The following is a 12,193-nucleotide window of genomic DNA, read 5'->3' on the forward strand; positions in this document are numbered from 1 at the left end:
GAAAAATACTGGAAGCAACAGTGGTAGGGAAGTTAGTGTGGCTCCGGGAAACAGCTGGATTGTTTTTCACCGAAGCACTGGAAGATGAAATATCCTGAGGATGCCAGCCAGCACAGAAAATTCAACCCCTAGATTGTTAACATCTTGACTGTTACAGGGCTTGGAATGGAAATATTAGTGAAAATCCCATAACATTCATTTTGTCAAATACTTTGAATCCTGTGACCTAACCTGTGATAGGACATAAACAGCTGTCACTAAATATAATTGGAGCACTTCCAAAATGCTTACAGTAGCCAGATTTTTCTTTCCATTCAGCCTCTGATAAAATTAACTGCCATAATTAAGGTCAGAGCTATAGTTGTGCATTTATGATTATTTAATTTGAATGTAACTTTTTCCTGCATGTACAAAAAAGATGAAGTTAATTGTCTTCCCTGTGGCTGACAAGTGATGTATTTTTGGGAATATGGAAAGGGATTCTTGATACATCTGAGCTAGTTTATGGCTTCTGTCTTGCAGACCATTTTAGACTCTACACAGAAACTGAATCCATGCCAGATCCGGAAGCTTTTCTACATTCTCAGCATGCTGGCATTCAGCCAGAGGCAAGAAGGAAGCTATATTCAGGTAAGCAGAGACACAACAGAAAGGAGTTCAGGCTGTGCCTTGGTCCTTTTTGCTAGGTTAACTTCCAGAGTTTGTGTGGTGCAAATAATGGCCTCATCTATGAACAGTGATTGATGTCAGGCTGTCCTTCAGTTTAAAATTCTCTTCTCCTTAAGTGGCTGCAAGCCATCTTGTGGCTCCAGGCTTTCCACCCGGTATAGCAAGGGCTTATCACAGTGACTGCATACCTTACATCTTCTCCAGAAAGGTCCTCTTGTCTTGCATGTCTAAGAAAGGTGGAGCTGTTAGAAATGTGGTGCCCAATGGCAGTCCCTAATCTAACCTCCCAGTTGAAGGGGGACTGTCAACAACATAATATCAGATTTACTGTGGCTTTGTCTAGCTAAGCCTTGAAAACTTGCAAAAGTGTAAATTCAGCAGCCTCTTTGTCGAGCTTTGTTTCTCCATCACTTGGAAGCATTCAGAAAGTATAATTCAACTTCTTCACCAATAACATTCATCTCTGTTCAGCTGCTTAATGTTTGTACATGAGACAACACACTCAAGTTAGAGGAATTGAACTGCACAGAACAGAGGACTCTGCTGTGAAGTGGTAGGCTTCACACCTTTTGTGCCTCTAGTTTAAACATGAGAAGCTATCGAACCTGGTCTGTCTATATTAATTTTATGCGGGATACCTTTTGTGACTCGGTTGCAGCATAATAGTGGCGTTATCAGATACCTTTGTCTGGATTTCTGACCAGTGATCAGATAAAGAAATATCTCAGACATTTATTTCACAGTGGAGATGTCTGGGTTTAAAATTTCCTGTTCATAAAGCTCAGCTCTTAGAAATTAGGACTATTTGCTAATAGACTAATTAGACTTTGAGTCTCTACATAGTTTCTAGTAGTGGTTATGTTTGCACATGCTAGCTGGAGACTATAAAGGAAAACTGCTTTCCCACTGTTACTGATTGGTCTGTGGCATGTAAAACAGCATGTCTGTAGTCATTTCAGGTCTTCTCACTCACCCTGTGAAGATGAAGCTCTTCACTGCCAAAATTTCTGGCTGCACAGCAGTTTTAGCTCCTTTCTGAACTACTTTCCTCAGTGATTTCCCTGCCTCCCACCCCAAGTCTTTCTTACATGCAACTTGTGAAAATTGCCTTGGCAACACACAGGGTGACTTTGCACCCCTGAAGGACTAACCATCAGGAAGAAGTGTTCTGCCTGTCACCCTCATAAATTGCAAAAAGAAGAGGAGGAGTGTAAGCTCTAGAATTTATTCTGAGCTGAGAGTTTGTAACTGTGGGGAACCAAGGTTGGCAGTTTGACTTTCTGCAGTGATAGCAAAGACTGCAGGGGTAGATCACCAAATAAATCAGTATCCAGGGAACCAACTTCCTCTTTGACTTCTCTTAACTGGACTTAAAAAATTGATGCCTCTTGGATACGAGAATCTCTACAGGCAGATTAGGCATTTGTCCTTGCATTGCACAGGTCATTCCAGAAGCATCTTGCCTAGTGAAGGTCAAGAAAAGGTAGTATAACCGTGTACTTGTCCTTTGCTACCAGTTTGATCTTGTTGGCACTGGTAGTTTGTGTAGCATAACTCAAGCCTTCATCTCCTCTGTCTCAAGACCTCTCTCTGGTCAGGGCTTGTGCTTTCATGCAGCTTCAATCCCTGAGGATCTCTGTATGGTTCAACCACCTCTTTTGCAGGACCAGTAGGGAGAGTTAATAAGAATCAATGTAACCAGGGCTGTTTTGATTCTGTGATGTTTTTCAGTGACCTGCAAGATCTTTGCTGCTTTTATGAAGCTGCTTTTGAGTTCTCACACATGCCCTGTTGCAGTCTGAGAATGCTGCTCCTCATAACAGGGATGCTGCTCTTCTGCCATGGTCGCTGCTTAAACTAGCCATAGGACTGTTGCTAACTGGCTAAAATAAGCGTGTTTTCTGCTTAGTGCATTCATTGTTCCATCCCTGCTTTGAAATGAATTGCTTTCTGATACCTACTTTTAGATATCAGGAAGTTGAGCTGTCCCTTAGCTTTGGTCAGGAACCTCTTGGCAGCCCTTTGCCGTGATTGTCTGCTCAGCTAAGTTTTCTGTCTTTTTTTCGCCTACAATTTATTAGTTTAAGGGATCGAGCAGAACATATTCCTTTCTCAGAGACACTGTTCTGGACAGCTTGGTGATTGCCCTGTTCTAGCTTTGGCTGTCATGTTTTAGATGTGACACTCTGGTCAGCTTGTTTTAGATGTGACACTCTGGTCAGCTGTTCCATCCTCAAAATGGCAGCTTTCTTAATTGGCATTCCTCTTGTCAGCAAGTGCAGGTGCAGCTTGGAGTCCTGTGGCTGATTTGCTCCACACTCTTCTGTGCTTTGCCTTTGATTTCTTCAGCAAGTATTAGACTTCTCATCCAGAAGACTGGTCTCCCAACTTCCCTGAAGCGTCGTGCTTCTGTGACTGAGTATGCTTATGCTGTCAGTGTCTGGAGACCTCCTAGTCTACCACTAGTGGTCCAGACTTTCAGAAGTCTACAGAACTGTGCCCATTTTGGGGCAGTGCAGCTGATGAGCTGCTGACACAGCTGTGAAGTAGAGCATGCTGCATTGAGACCTGCTGTGGGCTTACAGAGCTGCTGCAAAGAAACCTTTATAATTGTGCAGGGCATGCATGCCCACACCCGGGGGACGAGGGGGACAGCGTGAGAAATGTCTTAATCCCAGGTGTCTGGTATGGTGTTACCTACAGCTCTCTTTGGACCTTCACCAAAAACTGCTCCATCCCTCAACCTCTGAAGTTGACAGTGTTTTAGGGGGTAGCTCTGCAGCTGCTGTTTGTAGGTGAAGAGCTCCAAGACCACCTGCTATTTTTTTTAATATATTGGTCTATTAATTATAGGTGAAACCTGGACCAACTACATGTTCTGTATAGTAATTAGAGCAAAGTCAAAGCCGGTCACTTTTAATGCTGTTTGCAGCCTTACCTGGAGTTGTATTTTCGTAACAAAGGAAATTGCAGAATGTGCACGCCTTCTGCAAAGCTGTAATCCCAATAAGCTGTCCCCCTGCAGCCTTTGGAGGTGACATTAAGTGAAGACGCCAATAGAACTGTGAGTGATGCGCACAAGTACCTTTGTGATAACATGTTCTGTGTCTCTTTTTAGGATGATATGCACATGGTGATCAGGAAATGGCTCTCCAGTACAGTTCCCAACCACAAACAGATGGGGGTTATTGGTGCTGTTACCATGATAGGCAGCGTGGCATTAAAAAGGTGAGAGAAAATGTAGCAAAGACGAATTTAATATGCTTTTGGTTCAGACCAAACCTGGAGTAGAACAAAGAAAGGGGGGCACTGCCTTTGAGCCCATGCACATCTTGGTCAAATTCAAGAACTTAAAACTCTTTTTCTGCAGGCTGCAGTGTTTGGTGTTACAACCTGTTTAATACTGCTTGCCTGCTGCTGCTCTCAAAGGCATCCCAAATTTCTTGTTAACGCCTATTCATGGATGCTTTGACTAGCATCAGCAGCGCTTACTGCTCAGAAAAAAATTTGAACACTGGGGTGGACTGACTGCAGATCAGCTTCCGACACTAGGCCTTATGTGCCCCGTGTTTGAATACAGGGAAATCTAAAAGAGAAGTAAGCAGAAAAGTCGTTATGGCTGTGCTGGGCATTGGCAAGACAATTTTCAGTGTACTATATAAATGATTTATAAACAGCAGCCATAAATCAGGCAAACTCCTGATAAGAGCTGTGGCAAAGATTAAAGCACTTGGAAAATAAAGATTTGACTGATGTAGGGAAGCATTAGTTAGCTTGCTGATTTTGCACTTCTTAATAAAATGCTTTTGCTGTTTATCACATGAAGAGAAAAGCCCATCTTGGCTCCGGGCTGTAAGTCAGTGGACTGCATTGTGGTTGCTCCCATAGCACAGACTTGCTTTAGGCACTGGTTCAAGTCTAAGCAGGGTATGCTAATATATAGTTATATCAAGAGGAGATTTGGAAAATTCTAGCATAAGAATTACAGGGGGAGAAAAACACCCTCAAGAGCCTTTGGGGTCATCTGTGCATCAAGGCACCTTTGGTGGCAGAGAGTTAGCAGGGTAAAGTGCACACAGATGATCCCAGCAGGTGGAGCATGTTCCGTGCCTTGCAAAAAGAAGTAAATCCCCAGGGAATTTGTTTGACCTGTAGAGAAATTCCTTCCCATTCAAGTCTGACCCAAATGCATGGGGAAAATCTGTCTGCTGGCACTTGAGAAGTATCTTTGCATCATGGATCATTGTATATCTTACTGGCATCTTGTCTGGTTTCTTCAGAAAAAGATTGAAGGAGACAGACTTGAAAGCCAAATTATCAGAGGAAAAAGTACCTTTCTGAACCCTGCAAGTAAGCAGCAGGAATTTTGAGTAGCTGTCCTAATGTACAACTACAGATATTATGATTATGATAAGGTGAGGCTCTGTGGCTTTGGAAGAGTGGATGACTAGAGGGCTTAGGTTTCAACAGGTTAGAAAAAGCGTATCCCTGAAGAAGACATTGAGTCTTGTCCTGAAGGTCCCAAACGTCAGCAGGTCTTTTCCTAATAGTGTTCCAAACCTCATCTTTCTCATGTATAATTCTCCAATTTCTGGAGAGAGAACCTTCTGTGTATGATGGGTTTTGCCACCTCTTAAGTGTTGTGCCACAAAAGCAAGGCTATCAATCGCTTTCAGAACTGAAGGAGGCGGCAGTTCATTGGAGAGACCAGAGCTGAACAGCGAGCGTGATGGGCAGGTGAGTGCCAAGAATGGGGCAGTGTGGGAGAGAGGGAGGACATGGTCAGCAAGGAGGTGTAACTGGCAACACAGTCTTAACTGAAGTAGTATGTGTGTCTTGGAGTTATCTTTACTGAGCCTGGGATTCTTGTACATTAACCGCAGAGCCAAAGATCTATTGAAAATGGTTCTGGAGAAACAAAGTTCTGTATAAAGATAGCACCTGCTGGTCTTGCCTGCTGCTAGTCCAGGACAAGCAGTACTGCAACCATCTAGTGAAAGTCTTCTATCCAGATGTTATTTCAAACACAAAGGAAAGAAACAGAGCGATCTGATTCACTGAGCCAAAGGCAGCCTTCACCTTCCTCTCAGCTTGGCAGCAGTGCCTTTCAGGCCACCTAGAGAAAGTGCTTCTGCTGTAGAGGGCTGGCCTAGCCTGGGCAGTTTTCCTTAATTCCTGTTGAAGAACCTTCTTCTAGGCTAGCGCTCTATTTAAGGGTGGTCTTGGGCAGACTTTTTTTGTGTTATTTCATCATGGAGCTGGGCCAGGACCTTAAAAGACCCATGTTCCTCATAGAACTGGGTCTTTGCAAGAGCAGTCACTGTGGGCTGTTACCCTAGAGGTGAAGCTTTGGGTATGCCTCAGAGCAAATTAGTGTAAAAGGGACTCAAGGTGGAAGCTTGAGTTGGATCTGTTTACCTTACCTGTTCCTGTAGATTTTGCTCTCGTTTCAGCTTTCTACTTTGCTGGACCTTGTGGGCTTCTGCTGTGAGCAAACACCAGAGGTCTTGGCTCTCTACTATGATGAATTTGCCAGTTTGATTGAGAAGCAGAAGGGGAATTTGGACTTGAAGCTCCTGGTATGTTGCAGTGTAGTTTGAATTTAATCACTTAAGTGAATTCTTCAGAAACATGTTTGGTTGTTGGCAGGACAGAGTTGATGTGAGGTTTTCAGTCTAGTTTGAGAACAATTTTTCTTTTCTTTCTTTTTTTCTTTTGTTTTGTTTTTTTCCCCCTAGTCATGCTTCAGGTCCTGTAAGAGATTGATCATATACAAAATCCTCTTTCAGCCCTCTCGGCTTTCTTTGATTGCGGCAGATTCCTCATCGTGCTTTAACAACTTTCTTTATGTGAACTTTTACATGACAACAGGGAAATCTTTTAAAGAAAATTAAATGACATTTCAGAGCATGCTTTTAAGATGCATAGAAAAAAGTAGAATCTGAAAGAACTTTAAACTTAGTGTTGAATTTGGCTTCTGGTCAGACTATTAAGGCTATCTGGTGCCTAAGGACTTGGAAGAGCCACAGTCATTTATAGTAGTAAATAAATAAACAAACAAATGGTATTTATGGTAATAAGAAGAGGTTTGTGAAGGCCACTGGACAGCTTTTTCTACTTGCTGGGAGCTCTTTTTGCCTGTGGGCTGTGCCAGCCAGGAGGATAGCGAGCCATCTTGGGGCCCAGGAGAGCATTGGAGGCATTTGTGGAATTGATCACTCCTTGTGGCACAAGTGCTCTTCCCACCTGCTGGTTACAGAGCAGAGGAGGGAAGGTGACTAAGGAGCTGTGAAGTGCTGGCAGACACTCCAGACAGCTCTGTGCCTAGTGCTAGAAATGCCAGTCTCCCGAGGTCCAGCTGAGTGCTCCAAGGAGAAAAAGCAGAGGAAGGAGAATTTCTCCTTTTTCCTTGCAAGACTGAAATGTAAAAGCAAGCTAAGGTTCTTCCCGCAAATTTTGTGCAGATTTTTGGGGGTCTTTTCATTGTTTGTCCAAATGCTGTCACCTCAGTTACTTTATTTCTCCCTTAATTGTTTCTAACAATGTAAAGCATGTGAAGTATGTGGCACACGTTGTGTGAAATAAAAACTTTGCCAACACTTTGTAGCCATTTCATTCTGATTATCAGCTCTTAGAACAGAGAATCTCCCATGGCTCCTTTCCTCTTCCAGCCAGCTGCTCTACCTCTCTGCATCACTGTGGAACTTTTAGACGAGCACACACCCAAAGAGCAGGGAAGAAATTGGTTGTGCATGCTTAGCAATGCTTCCTGGCTTTGTCTCTAAAGGCAGGTCTTGGCCCTCCTTGCAGGGAATGGGCTTCATTGCTGTGACTGTTCCAGGATAATTTTTCTTGGCTTTATCTTCTGCTTTTTTGCACTGCTGCTGTTGAAACTTTCTTCACTGAGCCCCTTTGCTGAGCAGGTTTTTTTCCTTCCTTTATAGGAGGAGTTTGGGAAGAATTTGGTGGAGGATTTTCCTAGTGACTTTGTGGTTGATCTGAGCCCCACGGTGGATGGGTAGGCTAATCACAGGCTAAGTATTAGTAATGTTTCTGTCCCTGAGAACTGAGTTTGTCAGTAAGAGCTTGTCTGTCTGTCCTTGCAGTTCGTTCTTGTTCCCAGTGAAGTCCTTATATAATCTGGATGAAGATGAAAGTCAGGGAGCAATTGCTATTAACCTCTTACCATTGGTGTCGCAGAGTGAGCTTGGCAGGGTCACCGGTGGAAAGAGTAGCCAAAGTAAAAGGTAACTTTCACACTTAACTGTAGGATGACTGTGAAGGTAAAGGAATTGTTTCCATTTGGTGCGCTTCACTGCTGTCAGTCCTGCCTGCCAAAGTGCCTCATAAGGAGCTGGTCAGAGAATTTACCAGTTTCCAGTGTTCTTTTCCTTCTCTTGCTGTTAGACATACCCGGACAGGTCTAGAGGCATTAGCTGGTTGGGACCTGGTGGTCTGTTTTGGCTCAGGCTGTTTAGCTGATCTTGGGTAAATCATGCTGCATCTGCCTTGTTTCCCATCTGTCATATGAAAATCGTAGCTCTTTCTTCCAGTGTTGTGGTAATATTGAATGCCATATTGAGATAGATAGGCAGCTTTGAGGTGGCAAAATTCATATTTTGAGCAATGATTCTCAAATAGAGAGTCACTAAGGACTTAGTGTGTGTGTGAACAGTACACAATTTTTCTCACCTTCAGTTGTACTTGGACAACACAGACTGTGCAACAGAGCTAAACCTCAAACATGCTGCTGCAAGTGAAATTTGACTGAGAAATAATGGCTTTGTCTTTGGAAAATGGAACAGGAAACATGTAAGAAATAAAAAAGTCTGATTAAACAGTAAGGCATCAAAGTTACAAAGAATAAAAAGCTTTTTTTTAACTGGCACCTTCATATCCTGTGTAATTTATTGTCATAAGCTCTTGTTGATATTTTAGTTGTGCCTAAAAAAAAAGACATGATCGCTATAGAGTAAAATTCATTGTAACTACTTTACATGCATCTATAGAAAAATGTTTATTTTCCTCACTCAGAATGTGAGCAGTGGAATGCTACAAAACATTCAGGGAGGTTTCTTCACTGCTTGCAGTGGTGTTTTGCATGATTTCTTATAATTCCTTCTGAATTATTCAACTTTGATTTATACAAGAAATAAATCTTATCACATTTTTCTTCATTATGGCCATTTTTCTGCCCTTATATGCTTTTCCAGAAAACTAGTGCTCACCTATTTATTTAACCATAATGGTACATTTCTGCTCTGTGTCACTGGGACTTACAAGAAGCAAAAGAGAAAGCAGAGGCAGCATGGCATGGGGAGGACATAAGACATGATGGAAAAGTGGTGGGCATTCTGGAGGTATATAAACCATAGGACCCACTCAATTTAATTTTTCCCCTCCCTCCAGGGTAGTGTCACCGATGTGTCTGTCACCCTGTTTCCGATTGCTGAGGCTCTACACTGGAGAGCAAAACAGTGGAAGCCTGGAGGAGATTGATGCCTTGTTAGGTATGGGAAATGAACATTTTTTTTAGTCTGGCTGCCTTGTTCCTATTCCAGATCTGTGAAGGCTTCCTGCAGTTGTTGGAAGAATTGTGCAGTTTGTGAAGGAGGCTGAGGTGCTCTGTAGCCCACAAAGTAGAAGGGAGGCAGGGGAGACAGTTGCCTTGTCTGGGGATGGACTGACTGACAGGGCTTACTCCAAATAGCCATTGGAACTGATAAAGGCTTTGCTAAGAGACTTCGTCCGTGCAAAGACCAAAGGATGGGTAGCAAACACAGTCCAACATGTTCTCTTCCTGTTCTGTCCCAGGTTGCCCCCTGTACCTAACTGACCTGGAGGTTGAAGGGAAGCTGGAGACTCTATCCACGCAGGAACGGGAATTTCTATGCTCACTCCTGTTCTATGCTCTCAACTGGTTTCGTGAGGTGAGTAAAGCCTTGTCTGCAGGTTCTGGAGTGGCACTGAGGAGAAGCACTTACAAACACTAACCTTAGGCTTCAGGGGTGCAATTGTTGAAGGAGAGTCTTGCTGCTTAGAAACCTTCTCCAGTAGGGTCCTGGTGATCTCTCTCCATGTTCTTCTCTTCATTATCATTTATCCATTATACTGCTGTTAGCAGCAACTCTGCTTTCTTGGTCAGAGATTTTAAGGACTGCCTTGCTGATACGAGTTTTCCACCTCCTGCTCAGCTGTACTTTATACACACTGGCACATTTTGGTGTACAAAAATGGTTTTGCTGTTGCAGCGAGGATGCTGGGAACCCCAAATATGTGTCTAAAAACTGTGAGGTAATATGTGTCTAAACTAGGAAGGGAGCATCAGAAAGAAAGGTCAGTCTCACCGTGCTGGAGAGCAGGGGAGTCAAGGGCATTGATTGCTGCCTTCTGCTTGGCATGTCCGAGGCTCTGCCTGCAGCACTGTGCCCAGGCTGGGGCTCCCATTGTCATTCTGGGTGAGTCCAGTGGAAGCCACCAGCCTGATGAGGGGCTGGGGAACATGGTGTACGAGGGGAGGCTGGGAGAGCAGAGGTTGTTCAGCCTGGAGAGGGAAGGGCAGAGCGGAGGGGATATTGTGGTCTTCCACTATGGTCTTCTGTTACCTAACAGAAAGATTGTGTTTCCAAATCCAGAGAAGCTGTGGGATTGCTTTTCTTGGAGATGCTCAGTGCTCCACTAGAAAAGGCTTTAAGCAACCTGTTTAGTTGATACTGCTTTGAGCAGGGTGTTGGACTAGAGGCTTCCACAGGTCCCTTGCAAACTTGGTTGTGATTGTTCATTTGTTGTGTACCTCTGTGAGCTTACAGAAGGGTTAAATACAGTGCCTTCAAGCAGATTTGGACCATCTATTTGCTAACTGATGGTCAGTGGGAATGTTCCCTGCTGGGGTTATTCTGATAACATGAGCTATGTCAGAGTTGGTGCAATCCAGCTCCAGAGCTGGGAGTTGGTGTAATTCCACATCCCCAGTCCTCCTTGTTTCTGCTTTTCTCCCAGGACTGTGTCTCTTCTGACAGACCTGGGAAGTGCCAAGGAGTCTCCAGAACCATAAGCAGCACAGAACCTGACAATGTGCTGTCTGCTAACTTTTCTTCTTCAGTTAATATCTGATCTGTAGGTGTTGCTGTTGCTTTGTAAATTGCACCAATGATGTCCACGTTCTCATGGGCTTCTGAAGAACTTTGTTCATGCAGTCTGGATGTGGTCACACAGGCTACTTGTGCTGTGTTGTGTGCTTATTCAGGACTTGAGAATGTTATTCAGAAAAGAAGTCGTAGTAAAGTGGGTACAAATCTCAATAAGTCAGTGATTTGTTTTGTATTTCTAGGTCGTAAATGCCTTCTGCCAGCAACAGGATGCTGAGATGAAGGGGAAGGTTTTGACTCGATTACAGAACATCACAGAACTGCAGAATGTGCTGGGAAAATGCTTGGCAGGTGAGCATGAATCATTTGTACATTCTGGGCCTGTGCCAGCTGTGAAGCGAAAGGGATTGGCTTAAACATCAATGGAGGAGGTATATATAACATATACTGCGTTTTTACAGTGGCCTAAGAGTGCATGCACAGACAGCTATTGTTTTCTATTTGTCCGAGTCCAAACTGCCCTTCTCAGTCACCTCCTTGGGGACATCTCTTTGGCAGATTCTGTCAAGTCTGCCTGGGAACAGAGTATGGTGGATACTGGAGTAAACCAGCCCTTATCCTAAGGAAACGGTGTGTTTCTCCAGTATTCCGGTTGTAAGAAGCTGTTAAGGAATGTTGTAAGAATCGACTGCCTCCAGCTGCTCTAGGTCCATGAATTCCCCCTGCTGAGCTGCTGGAGCCCAGCATGGGTCTCTGTCCCAGGGCAGTGGACACAGCGACACAGACTGCCCCAGACAAGGTGCTGCCTTCAACAGCACCTACGTGTAGGACTCGCGTAAAACATAAGTACAGACAGCCAAGATCCCATCCTGCTTTTTAGCTGGTTAAGACTGAAGTTTGCTAGTGAAGGCACACAAACAACGCTCTAGAGTCACAAGCACGTGAACACTCAAAGAAGCCACAAGTACTGGCACAGCCCCTTTGCTCAATAGCCTGCCCAGATCCCAGGTCCTCTAATCTGCTCCACGGGTACCCTACTCACTGTCTATTCCAGCTTGCTGCTTGCTAGGAGACACGTACACTCACACGCTTATCTCACAGGTGCAGGCTCCACAGGCAAAGTCTGAGACTTGTAGAGGTTCTCCCAAGACCTATGGCACCTTTAACTACTGACACGGAGACCCTCTTGTTTACTCCAGCAGCTGACACCCCAGGCCCAGGGTGGTCCAGCTCTAGTTGCTAGCCCAGTATTTAGTCACACAGGTCTCACTGGTGTTGGCCTTTAGTCCTTGGAGCGTGTGCGTGCGCATGCACACACAGAGGTTAGTGAGACTACACTGAAATGTAGTTAAGAAAAGAGTTAATAAGGAGATGGGACAGACTGCAGTGATCAGGCACAGGGTTCAGTCAGACAAGCGTACTGATTGGACAGTTCT

General features: G+C 44.2%; 1 protein-coding gene across 7 annotated transcripts in view; it reads left to right on the forward strand.

Moving 5' to 3' along the window:
- Positions 1 to 12,193, forward strand: part of FANCD2 (FA complementation group D2) — a 53,433-nt gene that overhangs the window by 17,539 nt on the left and 23,701 nt on the right. For 4 of the 7 annotated variants that reach the window (XM_055707534.1, XM_055707535.1, XM_055707536.1 and 1 more), the window contains exons 18-26: positions 523 to 630; positions 3,788 to 3,897; positions 5,346 to 5,406; positions 6,105 to 6,248; positions 7,614 to 7,687; positions 7,776 to 7,916; positions 9,079 to 9,179; positions 9,484 to 9,599; positions 11,000 to 11,108. In XM_055707534.1, the coding sequence (XP_055563509.1) occupies positions 523 to 630; positions 3,788 to 3,897; positions 5,346 to 5,406; positions 6,105 to 6,248; positions 7,614 to 7,687; positions 7,776 to 7,916; positions 9,079 to 9,179; positions 9,484 to 9,599; positions 11,000 to 11,108 (964 nt within the window). The remainder of the gene's footprint in view (positions 1 to 522; positions 631 to 3,787; positions 3,898 to 5,345; positions 5,407 to 6,104; positions 6,249 to 7,613; positions 7,688 to 7,775; positions 7,917 to 9,078; positions 9,180 to 9,483; positions 9,600 to 10,999; positions 11,109 to 12,193) is intronic. The other 3 variants (XM_055707537.1, XM_055707538.1, XM_055707539.1) reach the window with 1 other exon arrangement.

Source organism: Falco cherrug, chromosome 4 (genome assembly GCF_023634085.1).
Source record: "Falco cherrug isolate bFalChe1 chromosome 4, bFalChe1.pri, whole genome shotgun sequence".
Taxonomy (NCBI): domain Eukaryota; kingdom Metazoa; phylum Chordata; class Aves; order Falconiformes; family Falconidae; genus Falco; species Falco cherrug.